The following is an 18,262-nucleotide window of genomic DNA, read 5'->3' as shown; positions in this document are numbered from 1 at the left end:
CACCTGTTCCCCATACTGCAGGCTACGAGACATGGATTTCAGAGTCTTAACAATCTGAGCTTTTGTTGCAGATGGGCTCTCCAGGTTCTCAAGACCAACACCTTCAAGCAGCTTCAGAAGATAAGGGACCAAATCTGCTTTCAGAGCCTGCAAACATACCCAAATGAGCTGTCTTAACAGAGACAGGAAGCTCCATACAGAATTTTTATATCACTAGCATTAGTGCGAACCAAAAGTGCCAACAGCTATTACTACAAATGCCAAGATGAGTCCATTTTTCCTGAGCTGTATGAATACAAACAAGAGAAAGCAAAGATACTGTCCAGCAATTCTGCTCTATCTAGATGTAAACTCAGTTGAATTAGTTGGCATTTCACTACACTTTCTCAGTTGATGCAACACTACCCTGTGCATTAAGCTTCAATGCCCAGGTAACATCCTTGAACAGGTGTGCATTTGTAGATATAAAACTTTTCCAACAAGAAAAGCGCATTAGTTAAGGGTCTAGGAGGCTACCATTTAAGTTGAACAGTTTAAATATACATTTTTACAGTCTGAGAATGTATTACTTACCTGGGCTACTAAGTCAGTTTGTTCCTTCTGGAACATTCGATTCAGTGTTTCACAGGCTATCCCAACTACATCCGGTCTCTTTTTCATTCCATTCATGAGAGGGCCAATGGTCTCTAGAGATGCCATCGCTCTAACACAAAGCTGTAGAGAGATAAACATCATGAGGACTGTATTTTATGCCAAAATTAGTGGTTATTGCAGATATGGCCAGGCAACACCATGAATTTCTCAGTGTTTAATCTAGCAATTCTCCATTAATTAGCTATAGGCTCCTGCTTACTTGCTACGCAGTATTTACAGTCAGAATAATGCCCTTTTAGGAACACTACTAAACAATACAAATAACTCCAGCTACGCTTTTCTCCCCTCAACCACTTAGATGATTCAGTACCTCATTGTCTGACAATATGTGCATGACACGAATGGCACTTTTAGGAATGGCATTGTTCTTGTGATTCATAGCCTGGATTATCTTGTGAAGATGACCAAGAGGAGGAACTTGATCAGCCAGCTGAGGCTGGGCACTGAACAGGCACACAGTTGCAGTGGTAATGGTTTCTAAAGTTTCCCCCTGCAGAAAATTGAAAATCAACAGAAAGCGTAACTCAGAAAAGTATCATCATAATAACAACATTTGTCACTTGCTTTGCATTATAATTTTTCCCTAATGCTTTTATATCATTTTGTTTTCAAACTGTTAAAACAACAGGTTAAGAACATGATTATCAGCTCCAATAGTGGCAAACATTCACTAGTTCCACGAAGACAGATCACACTGCAATTCCTAAGCACTGTTTCCAGCATACTGAGAACCCAGTATCAGGCTAAGTTGCTTGGTGGAAGCATTGACAGCATGGATGCTTGGCTGACCACCTGAATTCCTAAAGGATTCTGCAGTCTGTGCAGAAGCACTTGTCACACCTTGTGTATTCTGCATGCCTCTACAAACTGCTATCACATCTTTGTAATAAAGATGCTTGTTTTATTCAACATGCTAGTGAGTTTCCATCCTGCAAGTCTAACACAGAATCTGTGTGAACACTGTTTAAAAATGAATTTTTAAACTGTAGCACATTTACTGTAGTTGTTATACTAACTAAGGTGGCAGCCTTCTGTAAGTCACATAATTCATACCAGAGTTGGAAGCTAGTGTTGCAGAAGAACAACAGAAGCCTCAAGAGCAGAAAATTTTTAGGTGGTGTAGAACAAGTGCCATTTTTTAGGTTGGTCAGTCATGATATAATTGAAAGACACTTCATTTGTTAAGCCTCATCTCTAGCACAAAATAAGTCTCTAAGACTTAAATGAAGCTAATTCTATGGCTTCAGGGACTTGAAAAACCTTGACTCACGTCCAGAAATTGCCTAAACATATCAACACACTTTTACAGAGAGTCAGAAAGCAGACAGAAAACCCCATTTATGACGGGAAGAAAGTGTGAGAATCTAGGTTAATCAGACACTAAAGACTAAAAACTTAAGAATGCTAAACAAATTCAAAGCATAGAACCAGAAAAAAAAAAAATCATCTTACATGGGGGTTATTTTTCTCCAGTAGTTCAGTAAACTTTTCCAACAGTGCAATGAGAAATTCTCTTGGTTTCCGTAAAACCCAGGCCGGCTGGGCAATAAAAATCCTGAGGAAGACTCCCCCCACTGAAAGTTCACCTTCTGCCTCACCATAAACCACAGCAAAGTCTTCAGGCAGCTGTTGAATTGTAAAGCAGAAGTTATTGACAAAGGTATTTGAGAGATCTAGAACTGTTTCTCTAAGTGATCAGGGTCATTAACTGTATTCTCTGAAACAGAGCTGTGCAAGACCAATAAACCCTTCATCTTGAAAGAACGAGGTAAGAAGTGACAGTAGAAAGAAAGTGCAGTGCAGGCAGTACCACTACAGCAAACTTTTCTTTTAAAAGAAAGAAAGAAGTTTCAAAGAAAGAACTTTTCTTTCAAAGAACACAAGCAACTGAACCTACAACTGCAACAGTGGCAAACCCTAGTTCAAGAGAAGCACCAGCAACAAGGCTGATGATACAACAGCCCTTTCCTTCCTTGCCTACTTCAGGGAAAGGTTTCTCACCATCAGTCTAGGGAAGTTTCCAGTTTTCATCTGGATCAAAATAGACATTACGATGTGTTTAGAAACTGGTTTAATGTTGAACTAGAGGACTGTTGGGAGGAAGTCATGTCTAGCTTTTCACAGATACTGGAAATCACTACATACTGGAACACCTCATTGATGGGCCTGATGTGAGGGAATGGCTTAAGGACTCAAATATTTTTGAGACCCAGTGACTTACTAAAGTTACTTCACATTTACCAAGAGCAAGTTTACTATGGCTGTGTAGTGACAGGATTTTTTCCAGCAAGCCAGTGATGCCTCAGTATTCTCCTTTGTTGCTGACTTTGGATGAGTTTTAGAATGACCTGAACTATCAAAATATTCAGAGTATGCTGACAGTGGTTTTACCCGTAAGTGTCTCATTTCAAGCTGCAAGTAGTAACAATACCATCAATTCAACATTAAACCAGTTATGTTTTCAGTTATGAACAGTTATGTTCACAGCACAGCAGTGAACTCATGTTAGTACTTTTAAGAGAAAAGCCTGTTAGAGTCCAATACAAGCATCTATTATCATGTGGCTTACAGCCTCCCTGGAAGCACTCAAAGCAGAAACAGTAAACTTTTACCTTCCAGTTAGTGTCAGGGTTGTCCCTCTGAAGTTTAAAGTGCCTTTAAAAAGAAAGTAAGTTTTAATGAGCAGTAAAAGAAGCAGTTGTCTTCTCTACTTGACACCTTAGTCTCCCTCCATCATTGTGAAGCAGCTCCAGTTTCTAAGCTCCATTCTGTCCCCATTGTATCCCTCCAAATCCTACCGCAGTGAGAAAATACCTGGACTGTGCACAAACTGCACCTGCATCACTGACTCACTGGTACAGTACACAAACAGTGAACAAGTTTATGTCACTGAAGTCTGGCTTGCAAGAATTCTACTTTTTACAGGCAGAGCTCTGTCTCTCAGTTCTTCTACAGCTACTCTGGTTTACTGCCAGAGCGAGTCTCGGTTAAAGATAACTGAGTCAGAAGGTTTCCACATACTCAAGCATCATTTCTCGAACTGTTGTTGATACTCTCTCTCTGGAGCTGTCGTTCCAAATTAATTCTGGATTTTCATGGGTTCCCTCAAAGATATGAACAGCAGCTTCAGGGTTGTCTCTCATGGCATCCATGAAGACTCCAGGTAAAAATTTCATTAGTGTGATTCTAACCTAGAAGGGATGAACATAAATGACACTTAGTGTATCATATGACAAACTAACCGACAGGACAAACTGACAGAAATAGAAAAATCCACAATGTCCACTGTCTTTAATGCAGGAATTGTCAAGTGCTAGACCACAACACCACAAAATAAAATAGTGCCCTCATTTCAAATAGCAATAGCCAGTGACACTGAAATCTAGGTCTCTACTGTAAAGTCATTACAAAGGGAAACCAAACTGATTATACAAATTACTGTACATACAACAGCTTCTAGAAGTCTGCTCACAGATTAAAAGTTAAATTATTTTGAAAAAGCCTGATTGCTCCTTACATGAGTATGTCAGATGCAGAGGAGAATATTTCTGCTCGCATTTAGAGAGATGCAGGTAATATCAAGAAAGAGTTCCAACATGAGCTGTTAAGATTCTTACCTTTGGACCCACCAGCTTATCTGCAGTCATTTTAGCAAAAAGCTCTGCCGTTTGGGCTCGGACCTGTGGATGAGTTGAGTTGCAAAACATATCTAGTAAGTAGATTAAAGCACCTGTAACAAAGAGATAGGGAGCATTCAATTTAGTATATTTTTCTGGTCACAAGTAGCATAAATTCTCCAATTCCACACTGATTATTTTAAAGGGAAGAGTGGCCACTCTATGCACTTTTCTAAGCCCATTGTTGCAGAAACATTTGCTTTCAGTGTAGTACTGTACCTTTTGCCATGGCCTCTTTAATTATTTTTGTGCTAGATGTCAGAGCATACAAAGTTTCAAGGACAAGCTGTCGACCTGTCAAAATAAAGAGCATTAAGAACTTTGTGTCACAGAGAATGAAGAAGAAAAGATACATGTAACTGATCTTAACAGAAAACTGTATCAAAACTGCAACAAAGCTTCTGACAATTACAAGTTTAGGGATTTCTGCCTACACTACATTGGTTAAGGAATGTGAAATCAATCCCACATTCTAATACAGCATAACTTCTTAATTAGATGCTAATTAGCTAAATTCCCAGGAATAATTTGTCAATGGAACACTACACAATTCAGAAGTAATCAGAGTACCTACATTTCCTATGTTTCAGGTCACACTTTTAACACAAAAAACTGGTCACACACAACATTTTTGTAAACCATCCTCGTTAGCTTTGGATATGATAGTCACTAATGTTTAAATCAGCTGACAGAAGTGACTTAGCAGCATATCATAGGGCCTGTGTGATGATAGAGATGGTCTAGATTTTCCATTTGTTTAAAAACTATTTCTATTTCTGCTTCCTGTCATCTTCTTTCAGAAAAAAAAAGGTGATTCCTGTTTGGTAGCTCTGCTTTTTTTATCTAGAAGAGAATAACTGATAGCTGAAGAATGTTGTTAGGACTAGGCATAGAAACACCATGCTTCACTGAGGATGTATAGCAGTACTGTCTTTACTGCTGTCATTAATAGCTGAGCAACTGCAATAGAGCACAGCAACAGCTGGGAAGCCTGAGGAAAGCTTTGTTCCAATATATTGGTGTTCTTACTGTAGCTTCTCTTCATAACCCAGCTCTCTATCCTACAAAGCTAACAAGACCATTGTAACCTAAGACTCAGAGCCAATTTCCCGCATACTTATAAATTCCTGAGTTAGAAACCCTTTGCCTTGCAAGATGGAGAATCCTACGGTACTTACTTGAAGGTAAGGAATGCAGGAGTGCCAGTAAGTTAGCAAGGACCATTGCCTCAGCAATGTTGTTAACACATTCTTGATTACTTGTTACTATGTTCACCACCTGCAAAAGATCAGAAACAGCACTTGATTATACTTCAGCTATTCAGACACTTTTAGAAAACTCAGTCTATGAAGTCAGCCAATTCACTGGCCAACAGAGGTGATACAACATTTTTTCCTGCCACCAAATTTTTTTGTCTCTTCAGGCAAGAAGGGTGCAAAGACACAGGCATGACACATGTTCCTCCAAGGAGGAACTGACACCTTGGAATCCCAATCTTAGTATTTTTTAGATGCTACTCTAACAGCTACACAATCAGGGCTGTTTATGGTGATTATGTAAAGCATCCAGACAGTGAGGTTGCGAGTTTGTGGGGGCTGGTTTGCTGAGTATTTTACCTCCAGAGCCAACTGCTGCACCAGGCCAGCTCCATGAACACGCAGAAGGGAGAATATCAACTTAAAGTGTCCTATGCATTCACACTCAGAACCTGCAAGAGACCAAAGAAGTTACTCTCCTGCTAGCCAAAGCATTCACTGAAGGCGAACTCCCACACCCATATTTCACTATACAGAGAGGTGTTAAAGATTACACAGCTGTACATAGTCTGCCACAAAAGTTTTAACAGCTCATATAGGATAGCACCTGCTGCAGAGTTAGAAAATTATGAACTCCTCTCTATTAATCTAGCTTCCACAGCATTTCAGGTCAACGATATTTCCAAAACAGAGGGTAACTCCCCACTCCAAGCGAAGTAACTGATGCATGTAGTTCTTGGACTACCCAGTCACTTGCATTCTTACAAAACAACAAAACAAATTCCATAATTTCATTTATCATTGACCATCAAAATCTATTGTCTCCAAATACACTTGCCCTTTCAGAATGTTCCAGCTCAGAGCAGGGATGCTATCTCCAGCAGGAGCAGCTGCCTTCAGGTTTATAATTGCAAACACAGAGAACATCCCAACCAGATATTATTAGATGCCACAATAGTAACATGGTTTGCTTTTAGAAGTAGGAAAACATCCTAATCATTCGTCTCAGGCTGTTCCAGTCTGTACATTGATGTCTGCTCATTAAACTTTGCTGACAACTCTCAAGAGCATCTTCTCCTCTTGCATTACTACAGCCCTAACACATGTGCCATTTACGTGTTTACTAGCACAGAGTACTCAGCTCAAGAAGGATTTTTTGATGCAAGGAAGTTTAAAAATCAGTTGAAGATTCTTTGAAGGATTACAGAAAGTTTCTTTCAAGAGGTTTAAGTCTTCCTAGCAACACCAGGATTGAATTACATTTAAAACCTAATGATTCAGACATGAAAACAGATAAGGCTTGAATTTAACCCAAAATTTTGCTGCATTTACTGACAGTGTTCTCCAGGTAAGGAAAAAACCAGCAAGCTTATACAGCTTACCAACAATGTTTAAATCTGTCAACAAGCAAACGGAGATTCCTTCTCACTGGAAGATACAGATTACAGAGGTTCAGAGTTTTTAGGGGTGCCCACAGAAGAGTATACTGGGGCAGTTCAGTTTTAAGCCTACCTGGGTTGTGTTTGATGACGTTTCTCAGAGCCTCCAGGGCCATTTCAACTCTCCGTAAGCGATCTCCATGTTGATTGGACTCCACTTTCCCAGTCTGAGTTATAGCCATGAGTGTATGCAGGTACTGTGCTTGTGAGCCCACGTAATCCAAGAGGCTTGCAGCAAATGCTTTAGGGAGCTTTGAAGCAGAGATGACAGTATTTTCAGCTGTGTGGCTCAACAGTAACCACAGTAGAAGAAAATGTATCCAAGTAACTTCTACATTTCACATATTCCTTTCTTCCAGACAGGCAGATCTTTTCTATGATCACTATAACATCTGGATCACATTACACCCTATTTCTATCTAAACATACACTTAAAAAGCTGTCATTACTCCAGCAGGTGTGTGTTTGCCCATACATAGAGATTGACTGTAAAGCCAATAGGCACCTCCTGGAATTACTGAATCAACCCAAGTGTCTGCATCACAAGCTTGCAGAGAGAAGTCATTCAGACATCTGAAGAGCACATCTTTTTGACAGACTTGGTCTTTTAATTTATTCTGCTCCAGTAAACAGCTTTCTCATAACATGCTGATCTTTCCATAAAAATTTGTATTTCCTCCATTCTGTTTGCACAGACAGATAGATAAATAGGAAGAAGTAGCATTCCAAACACTAGTTTCAACAGAAAAAATTTTAGCAACATCTCACCTCTAGTTGGAAGGTAGGGACCTCATTGTAGACTCTAACAAAAACCTCTCCCACAATAAGTTCCTTTGCATGGTCACTGAAGACAAAGTCAGATCCATAGCTCTTGTCACAATCACCCTTTAAGCAGAGATAAGCAGAACAAGCTCAGACAGAAAATAATCTTGTAGAAGGTGTAAAGCTATAATCCGATCATGAAATAGGCAATACTTGAACAGAAAACTTAATACTTCAGCATGTCAGAAGCTCAGACTGAAACATAACATGAAATTAACAAGCAAAATCTTAGGGTTTTTGTTTTCTTTTAAAAACTGGAATGAACAAAGTGACTTTGGGGTAGATAACAATGGATGGTTGTATTAACCATACAATTGTATCCCAAGAAGATATGCAAAACACAAAACAGATTTTAAAAAAAGTAGTACTGGGATTTAAAGTAAAGAGTATCTTACTCTCTTAACCATGCTTTCCTGCTGAGATTCCAAGAACTCAAGTAATTCAGCTCGTGTCCCATTGTTCCAGATCAAGTAGGGGTTCTCTGTGTTACTGTTAAGCATCTTCAGAGTCTAAGAAAAGGAATTTACATGATCTAACACATTTACAAAAGTTTTGGATCGTTATGCACAGTAATCAGCATTTTTCATGGTAGCAGCAAATCCAATCTCATTAACAGCTAGACTGATTACACAAGGAGGTTTAAACTATGAAACTTCCCATATAAGAAAAACAGTATGTGCAAGGTTTGTGGTAAAGTAAAATCTAAATTTTAGTTTTCTCTTTATTTTGCTCTAAGACACACTTACTTCAGATTCTCCATCCAGTTTTGACAGTGAGCAGCAACTACCTGCAGTATCTCTTTACAGATTACTTCCTTGGCACCACTTTTAAAGAGTTAAGTTTAACCTTTGCTCTCCATCATCATGATGTCCTTAAGCCTTGAACAATTAACTCAACTTTTTTGTTCCTGTATTTTTTGCAAATATTATTCTATATAGCACTGTTCCTGTCCATAGTGTTTGAGGCTGAACCAGCTTCTTTTCCCTGCAGTTACCTCAAATAAAAATCACACTGCTTTTCTTAGTATCAAGTTGGTCTAAGAGAGTTCAGTGTTTTAGAAGTGATCAGCTACTCCTTTGATAAAGCACTAGACAAAGTTTAGGCCAACAGATGCTTACCTCAGTAGGACTGACCACAGCAAGTTTTCTTGCAATGTAGGGTGTCAACATTCCAGCCAAGCTTTTCCTGATTGCTGGATTTTCAGGAGTAGCTTGTTCATCAGAAAGATACCCTCCAAGGCGACTCAGAGCCAGAAGACTGAGTTTAGCAAGGCTATTTGCCACCTCCTGAAAAATACGGAGACAGTTTGAGACTGTCTGAAGAAACCTACAGCTTTCTTCTGATAGCAAAAATTTACTTTTATACTGTTTGATATAGATTAGAAGTGTCTTGCATGAAGTCCACTAGAAAGCATAGGCTTTGGCAGTTTTTTTAACAGTTAAATGTTTTTAAAAAAAACAAACCAACTCAAAGAGTATTCATCACTATACAAAAACTTCCTTCCAAAACCCTCTGTTAATGTTATTCTTCATGCTATTCAATGATTGTAACAAATATTTTAATGCACTTGGTCTCTTACTAAGAGATGAAAAATAACAGCCACTGATTGTTGACAACACCTCAGCAACATTACCTGGTGGTTTGAATCTTCACTTTTCTGAATCCCGCTCTCCTCCAGTGTATAGTCATAGTTGAAGAGGTAACCCAGTAAGTACCACAGAACTCCAGCTTGGAACAAATGTGTTTGTAGCCAATAATCTAGGGCAAAGGAGCTAACACACTCTACTCCTAAAGCAGCTACTCGTGGTATGGTCTGAGAGGAGAAAAAAGAAGTTTGCCTTAATGCCTGTAACCAAAGAATGCCAACTAGTTTCCGTACCAAAGATTTAAAAGCCAGAACATGCTAATTCTGCTAATTCCAAGCAGCCCAGAGACAAAAATGAAGTACATATAATTTCTGCAGGTGTAGTATTGGTAACCAACAACACAGCTAATTGGTCAGCATCTTTCAAAGGGAAGAGTACTTGAATAGTTACTTCATATGATTAGAAAGAAGCACTGATGAACTGCTGGAAAAGCAATTCAAAACTGTGGCAGAGATTGCCAGGTGAGTTTTTTATGGCAATTCATGTGTCCTGCAGGAACTAAAGAACACACAAGCATATACAGTCAATTACTAGAATCTGGTTTTAGTCTCTTGTTTTCACACACCCCATATGAAAAGTTAAAGGCAAACTTTCCTTTCTTAATTCAGACAAAATTAATTTTTATAACATGAGGCAACTTCAAAAGAGCTAAATGGTAAGAAAATTTCTTGAATATTTTTCCCAGAGTTTATGCTGACTGTAGAGTCTATCTGCTCATGCAAGGCCTAGTTGTAGTACTTTTACCAGGTGATTAAGTACAGTAAACCAAGCTGTCTGATGTGTCAGTTAAAAGGCAAAAGCAGCTGAATCTTTAGAGTGGATGCAGTTTAAATGGATTCAAATACATGGTGTTGAAACAAGGCAGTTGAGTTCTGTATCTCATTATTTGCTGGGATCTTACAGAAGGGTTTGACCAGGCACTGCAACTATGAGGAAAGGCTGAGAGTTTGGTTTGTTCAGCCTAGAAAAGGGAAGGCTTCAAGATGACCTAATTGGGCCCTCAAGTACCTGAAGAGAGCCTGCACAAAAGGAGAGGGACTATTTATAACTGTATGGAGTGACAGGATAAGGGAAAAAGCCTTCAAACAGAGAGAGTAGGTTTAGACCAGATATTAGGAAGTATTCTTTACTGTGAGGGTGGTGAGGCACTGAAACAGGTTGCCCAGAGAAACAGGATGCCCCATCCCTCGCAGTGTTCAAGGCCAGGTTGGATGCAGGTCTAGGCAACTTGGTCTAGTGAAAAGTGTCCCTGCCCATGGCAGGAGAATTGAAATTAGATGAACTCAATGTCTCTTCCAACACAAGCCATTCTATGATTCTATGACTGTCGTATCTACCCAAAAACCAGAATATTCCCCTAAACATTTAACAGGTAAACACCCACTTGGACAAGCAAAAGGAGCACTCACCTTGCCATAATACAGTAGTCTACAGAGGTCCTTAATTATGTTAGGCATTTCTGTAATCTTCTCTCTGCATTCCTCAAACTGAGCTGCAACACTATAACACTTACTAATGTATCCACATACCTACAAAACACAATATTTTATTGGTTCCAAGAGGAGGAAAAATACATATTTACAATTGTATTTTTATAGGTACAACACCAGATCAATATTTTTATTATCTATACACACACATTTGTGTTTATTATCATATTATACATATATATACACAATGCAGTCTTCTGAGAAGACCACACACTCAGTTAAAGCTGCTGCTTTAAACTCACCTGTACAGACATATCATCTGGCTTGCTAGAACGAGTCAAGACTGCTACACAGCGATTAAATGCTTCTTGCAATACCTGGGAGGATGGGATGATGCACAAATTCAGTCACAACAAAAAGAGCTAAAAGTCAGCAAAACCAAAACATTAGCTGGTAAAGTCATTTTTAATGGCTGAAAGGAAACATTTGACGTAAATCTGCTGCTTGCATAAATGGTTTGTCGTGCAAAATTCCTTTCAAGTGCTAGTAATAACCTTTGATGCTTTAAGAGCTGACAGTCCTCTCACATGTGAGCGAATACCTCAGTCAGTGCGCAGATGACACTAAGTTGTGTGGGAGTGTGGATCCTGCAGGGCAGGAAGGCTCTACAGAGGGATCTGGATAGGCTGGACCAATGGACCAAGGCCGGCTGTGTAAGGTTCAACAAGGTGAAGTGCTGGGTCTGGCACTTGGGTCACAAGAACCCCATGCAGTACTACAGGCTGGGGGCAGAGTGGCTGGGAAGCTGCCTGGCAGAAGAGGACCTGGGGGTGCTGCTCAACAGCCACTGAACATGAGCCAGGGTGTGCCCAGGAGGCCAAGAAGGCCAATGGCAACCCGGCCTGGATCAGCAATAGTGTGGCCAGCAGGACCAGCGCAGTGATTGTCTCCCTGTACTCAGCACTGGTGAGGTTGCACCTTGAATACTGTGCTCATTTTTGGGCCCCTCTCCACAAGAAAGACACTGAGGTGCTGAAGCACATGCAGAGAAGGACAACAGAGCTGGGGAAGGTTCTGAAGTACAAATCTGATAAGGAGCAGCTGAGGCAGTAGGAGTTGTTTAGCCTTGAGAAAAAAAGACTAAGGAGAGACCTTATCACTCTCTACAAGCACCTGAAAGGAGGATGTAGCAAGGTGGGGATTGGTCTCTTCTCCCAAAAAACAAGAGACAGGACAAAGGGAAATGGCCTCATGTTGTGCCAAGGAAGGCTTAGATTGGATGTTAGAAGAAATTTCTTCACTGAAAGGATGGTCAAGCACTGGAAAAGGCTGCCAAGGGAAGCAGCTGAGTTGCCATCCCTGAAGGTAATTAAAAAGGCATGAGGATATGATTTAGTAGGACTTGTCAGTGTTGGGATTAACAGTTGCACTCTATGATCTTCAGCATCTTTTCCAACCTATACGGTTCTAATATTGTAATATGTACAATGAAAAGGTCTTCTGCTCGAGTGACTTATTCACATTTATCTATTCTTTCATATAAAAAAATGCATCATTTCTGTAAAGGAGTAGAGAAACTTCGTATGTAGCTTTTTTATCCACAGTCCAATAGACAAGCCTAAGTCCAGAAAAGGGTGTACTCTGCAAGATGTTTCTCCTTCTGTATCCAGAATATCTGAGATGTTAAGAATAACAGGTGTCTCAGGACCAAAAGTGATTCTCAATTACATCTGATTTTCAGGTATTGAGGATCTAAGAATTCTAGCTATGGAAAAGTTACACTAAAAGCATGCATTTCAACACATTTCTTTACATTTACCTCAATTCCACTTTCTCTCCTCAGTTCTTCTGCATTTAATGCTGAACAACTGACAGTATGAAAAGCAAGTTCTGTAGCGGCAGGCAACAGTGGAGATTCTTTGGAAAACAGAAGGTCATCTGATGTTTCAATGGTAATGGTCTTTATCAGCATAGGATAGCCTGCATACTTGTAAGGTTTCAAATCTGAAAGAGGAAAAAAATTCAAAGTTTATGTATATGCACAGTCCCAGCAATTTAAGCCACCACAAAATTATTGGTGTGAGATACACAAGATATATAAGGACTAGGAAAGGAAGCCAAACACCCGGGAAATCTGGAACAAGACTGCGCAGTCCACACAATCTAACTCATCACATAGAACTGCTTACGATAGAAGCTAACAGAGCTTCACAGGAAGAACTCATTTAAGATCAAAAAGCTCAGTAAGTCCCCAAGCTCAAAGCCTTCCCAACGATGCTTGTCTCTCTCCAGAGAAACTCAAGTTTGGTCTTTGTCTTGGGCCAGGACTGACTAACAATAAGCTTATAAGGACCTTGTCCAGTTTGACACAACAATTTTAAGTTTTAAATTGCATTTTTCATTCCTGTAGAATTCAGCAGTGCTAAAGCATAATTTAATTTTTCATACAGAGCCAACTGCAAGGCAACACACTTAAGTCTATACCAATGCTGTCCCTAGCTCCACGTAACTGACAGGACTATGATTGCATTTGAGGTTCTTAGTTTATCATTATAATGTAACACTTAAACAGCAAAACACTGTTGGCTCTGCGAGGGACATGGCAGCAGCTACCAGCCTGGGACTTTAGCTGGAGCCAAGGGTTAGGGCGCTCCACCTATCCCTCTTTCCCAATTGAGCAATGAGATAGGTCACGTTGCAGCACGCTCACCCAAGGACGCTAACACTGGTCAGAATTCCTATAAGAATGCATCATCTGGCTATTGACAATGAGCCAATCTCAGAGCCAATAACTAGCATCTGGGAGACTAAGTACTAGTGAGGATTTTTCTGCATAGACAGAATTCTCCGTACAGAAGAGGATTCAAATTGATTAGTATTGGAGCAGAGCACTTCAAAGAGCTATTCATGCTGCTTTGAATTAAGTTTTACTGCAGATTAATTTACCTCATGGAAGACAAAGTCCTAATTTGAAGCCCTATACCATAGCTACATAATGCTGTGGCAAGTCAGAAACCAGAACAACAGAGCACAGACCAAAGAAGAGAGGAGATTAAAGCTGACTGAAATGACCACTAAATAAACAAACATAAAACACTGAGGCAGCACGTTTACCTTCCTTATGCCTGTTGAAGAGGATACTTTGAGTTTTCAAGATCAAAATTATGTTTTCTGGATCTGGCCCATCTATCACCTTGGCAGACTTTGTGCACAGAAACTCATATGCTTTATTAACTTTTTCAAACATATCCTGCCAATAAGGAGAAACAGCTGTAAGTGTTAAGAACACTTTAAATTACCGGAGCATCAGTTTAAGTGCAAGTAAAATAAAGCATTTCAGGTTACTAGCAACAGCACTAGCTTTGCTGCCTCACTGCACTTCAGGAAATACTTGAAACAATGGTTGATAGATTAGTTTTCTTTTGTCTCCTGAACTCTGTCCTAGGCAAGAGACTTTAAGTCAATCATAGTATGACAAAAGCAGTAAGTACAGTTGGACTGTGAGAATGGGCAAAGGATGCAGCCAGTCTCTGAAAGGGAAAAAATAGCTTGTTTAGGTCCTGTGTAACTCCCTAAACAAGATCATTTCTAAGACGTGAGTCTGATCTGACTACACCAGTTTACTGTAGAAATCCTAAATCCTTGAATGGTGTTAGTTATATTATTAATCTCTAGCATTAATCTTTATTTTATAATTCACCTAGAGCATAGCTTTTAAAAGGAAGAAACACAATTTAAGTGTGCATTTCAAAATTCTTAATATACATAAGAGCTGAATATGTTCCCATTTTATTAACACCATAAATTTGTGCTGTACATACCCTGCCCTCTGGATTCTTGTCTGGGTGGTATTTTTGAGCCAGCCTGAAATAGGCTTTCCTGATCTTACTTTCATCATTTCTGCAATAAAACAAGTTCCATCAATTACACTTAATAACAAAAAAAACCTAAATCAACCACAGCAAAACCAGCCTGAGGTTCTGAAAAGAGTACTAACACTAAGTGCAATTGAGTGAAAACCACAAAGCTCTCCTATTTCCATTTTAAAACCCTGCTTCATAATCTTACACTGAATGGGGGGTAATTGTGTGGTCACAATAGGAAGAAATTTTAAAGACTGAAAGTATTTTAATACTTTCAAGGTGCTCAAAGTCCCTCAATATTTTAAATGAAGTATCCAAATGAGCTACAAGTGTTGAAAGTTAGTATTTCACCATTTGCAGTAAATGCACCGGTCTTGAAGGACAAACAAACTGCTGTTGGTTTACTTCTAGAGACCTGAAGTCAGAAACCAGTGGAAAGACAGGACATAAAAAATTCTAAGGGTATTATCACAAAGAAAAAAGGCAATATGGGGGAGGGAAAAGGATGATTACAAAAACAGCTCCTCTGAACATATTCAAGTTCTGTTATATTCTTTGCTCACTACAGTTAAAGCTTGTCCTTTAAAAGAGAAAAGCTCAGAGCATTCTTTTCCCCATTTTCAGCTTATCTAAGCACTTTAACAATTGTTTTCTCAAACACTGGAATTGTACTTCCATGCTTTGTTTCTTTTTAGCAAAGCAATCCTTCACTGTGAAAGAAGCAGGTGCTACATGTGACTGAGCTGGTACCACTAACTCATTCCAAGATATGAAACTTCAGTTTGTTCAGTGCACGGAGTTTATACAAAAGTATTTATACAACTTTAAATCCTGAAGACAACTTACTGGCCTTGTCCTCTGGGTAGGTTAAGAACTTCATAAGCATCATCTATTGACATGGTAGGTGGCTTCTTCTCCACCTCCTTCCTCCAAGCTTCTAGGGTATCTTTCAACAGTTTAACCTCAAGAATTACAATTTATTAGTGTTTCATTGTGCTGACACAAGTATACATAATTTTTAATAAAATGTTGTTTTACTAATGAATCCCGTATTTTATTCAAGATAAAAGCACCTTGAGATTACAATGACTATGTAAGAGTCAAACTGGAAGATAGAGAATCATTTAAATAAGACACAACTCAAATCACGATACTATAAAAACAGAAAAGCTGCATGAATAAATAAAGCTGCTTAGACAGATCTAGTCCATAGTGTTGTACCAAAAAGATATCTTTAGTTAATGTACTGACATGTTAGCTCTCTTTCTTTTGCGGCACGGACAAATAAGAACCCCAAAGTCATTATTTCCATTCCCTCTCCCCGCCCCCAAAATAAGACTCACTGAAACATTCTCTGAAGTTTCTTGGATACTTGATTTTGTTATTTAAGTAGTCACCACAAGAAGGATACATTTATGAGATTGCTATGTGGAAAGAACACTATGCTGCTTGAAGATATAGTATGGTTTAATGTATTTACTTGTGTGTCAAAATTCACAATAAAGGAGTTACTTGCAACAAACCTAGCACTTGATTTTGTTAATAATTTAGGGTTTTTCAATAATTTTTAGGACTGAAAGATCAAGAACTAAATGAATCCTAAAATACTTTTTACTTACTGGATCTTTAATTGGCCAGTCTGGAAATTTGAGTGTATCACAAAGATGCTTGAGGTAATAAATGTTACAGAACAGCTCATTTTCCAGCTGGGGATAGTTGATAACAGGGATGGGACAGTATTGGTAGAGGGCTCTTGTATTGCTTTGAAGACGAGGAGTGAAGTCAGCAAGATGAGCAGCAATCTTCTCGATCATTAGGCGCCTAAAAGTTACAAAGTTTAGTGTAACACTTGCCCAGCAATCCTTAATGCTCACTCACTGTACAAATGTGTTCAATGATTTCTTCTGAAAAGGTTTTCCTTAGAAATAGGAAAATTTCCTGTTCTATTAGAGAGCTATTTAAACACCATGAAAATTAGTGTATTAAAAACAATTAAAAGTAATATTTTGCCTTTCTCAACACCTCTTTACTTTCTGCAAGGCCCTAATATGTACTGGAATATTAGAGGTATATCACAGAGATGGGCACTGGTAATAAAAAAGTACATATAAATGAGTAAGCATAAAGCACTTCACATACATGATCAAGTCTCCATTCACAAAAGTAACTTACTCAAGACATTCAGGGAAATATTCCCATTCCCACTGCCAATTCTGCTCTCCCTTGCCCTGGTTATTTATGGTTGAAGCAGAGTGCAATGCAGGACATTGCCATTGCAGAAGGCAAACAGGAGGAAGCCATGGAATCCAGGTATTTTCAGCTTTCTTTAAGAATGTCAAATACCTCTTCAAGACAACCCGTAGTTCAGATTTATTTGTCCCTCTGACAGAAAACAGTTACCTCATTTCATTGCTCCAAATTGCTTCCGGAGTGTCAAATTCTCCAAGGAATATCTCAGAAAATTTTTCTGGTTCATAGTTTTCTAAATAACACACCATTGCTTCAGGAAGAATATGTCCAAGTATACTTCTTTGAACTATATCTTGACTTTTTGTCTACAGAAGAGATCACATGGTCACCTCAAAGGTAATTGAATTCTGTCTTGCTAACTAATTTGATACCTAAAAACTCTCCCCCCTTTCCCTTATAATAGTTAAATTCTAGTTAAAACACCTACAGGTAGTCTGCAAAACTATTTGGAAACAGAGGTAGTTACTGATGCAATCTACTCACTTCTTCAGACTTGAAAGCTTGTTTTGTATGTGTGTATTTCAAAAACCTAGAAGAGAAACAGCAGTTATTTTCTTTTTGTTTGATACTTCGGTACCCTTGAATAGTAGCAGACAACATAGTCCAGCCAGCAGGTATTACACATTTACTTTCAGACAAAAGAGTAATTGCAACATTTGTATGAATTTATGTACTCAGTTCACTAAATCCTTGGGAACTCCACCCAGCTAAGCACTCCCGTGTTATAAGTGCTGCCTTATGTTCATCATTTCAGTTTGAAAGTCTTACTCCTGAAAGCTGGTTTTCTACACAAAAAAAGATGCTGATAGAGACACAGTCAACCTCTGCACTGTTAGATCATCACTGCAGGGATGAAACAGGGTTATTTTAGACTAAGTGCTGACAGTTCTATTACACCAGAGTCATCATGGAAGTATGCAATCATTGCCTAATGCATTTCACTGTCCAAAAGACTTAAATGGAATTGTAGGACAGCTTTTTATGAACTATTGCACTTAGAAAAAAAGCACTGACAAGAATGGCAGTAGCCACCTGCCTATGCAGTGCATTATCAGGCAGTACAGACTGATTTAACTGTTTTAGGCTTCAGTATTGAAAGAAGCTATGAGATTTTTTAAACTCTTTCAATAGCTGCCTACCTGATCAAAAGCTACATCAGCATATATGTAGCCTGTGTTACTGCTTTTTAGTGCTTGTAAATGGCTTATTCTACAGTAAGGCATGC

At 38.9% G+C, this 18,262-nt stretch overlaps 1 protein-coding gene across 4 annotated transcripts in view; it reads right to left on the bottom strand.

Moving 5' to 3' along the window:
• Positions 1-18,262, bottom strand: part of DNAJC13 (DnaJ heat shock protein family (Hsp40) member C13) — a 56,735-nt gene that overhangs the window by 4,922 nt on the left and 33,551 nt on the right. For 3 of the 4 annotated variants that reach the window (XM_041407822.1, XM_041407823.1, XM_041407825.1), the window contains 24 exons: positions 17,521-17,566; positions 17,188-17,342; positions 16,407-16,608; positions 15,634-15,749; positions 14,746-14,824; positions 14,039-14,174; positions 12,744-12,928; positions 11,227-11,301; positions 10,904-11,023; positions 9,482-9,661; positions 8,967-9,134; positions 8,244-8,357; positions 7,795-7,911; positions 7,100-7,277; positions 5,948-6,039; positions 5,510-5,609; positions 4,551-4,625; positions 4,272-4,384; positions 3,676-3,845; positions 3,267-3,309; positions 2,107-2,280; positions 965-1,144; positions 574-714; positions 4-147 (listed from right to left, as the gene is read on the bottom strand). In XM_041407822.1, coding sequence (XP_041263756.1) covers positions 4-147; positions 574-714; positions 965-1,144; positions 2,107-2,280; positions 3,267-3,309; positions 3,676-3,845; positions 4,272-4,384; positions 4,551-4,625; positions 5,510-5,609; positions 5,948-6,039; positions 7,100-7,277; positions 7,795-7,911; positions 8,244-8,357; positions 8,967-9,134; positions 9,482-9,661; positions 10,904-11,023; positions 11,227-11,301; positions 12,744-12,928; positions 14,039-14,174; positions 14,746-14,824; positions 15,634-15,749; positions 16,407-16,608; positions 17,188-17,342; positions 17,521-17,566 — 3,103 coding nt within the window. The remainder of the gene's footprint in view (positions 1-3; positions 148-573; positions 715-964; positions 1,145-2,106; positions 2,281-3,266; positions 3,310-3,675; positions 3,846-4,271; positions 4,385-4,550; positions 4,626-5,509; positions 5,610-5,947; positions 6,040-7,099; positions 7,278-7,794; positions 7,912-8,243; positions 8,358-8,966; positions 9,135-9,481; positions 9,662-10,903; positions 11,024-11,226; positions 11,302-12,743; positions 12,929-14,038; positions 14,175-14,745; positions 14,825-15,633; positions 15,750-16,406; positions 16,609-17,187; positions 17,343-17,520; positions 17,567-18,262) is intronic. The other variant, XM_041407824.1, reaches the window with a different exon arrangement.

The sequence above is a fragment of the Onychostruthus taczanowskii genome, unplaced genomic scaffold (genome assembly GCF_017590055.1).
Source record: "Onychostruthus taczanowskii isolate IOZ18803 unplaced genomic scaffold, ASM1759005v1 scaffold28, whole genome shotgun sequence".
Lineage (NCBI taxonomy): Eukaryota > Metazoa > Chordata > Aves > Passeriformes > Passeridae > Onychostruthus > Onychostruthus taczanowskii.
The sequence above is the reverse complement of the archived record's forward strand: the minus strand, read 5'-3'. Positions and strand labels throughout refer to the sequence as shown.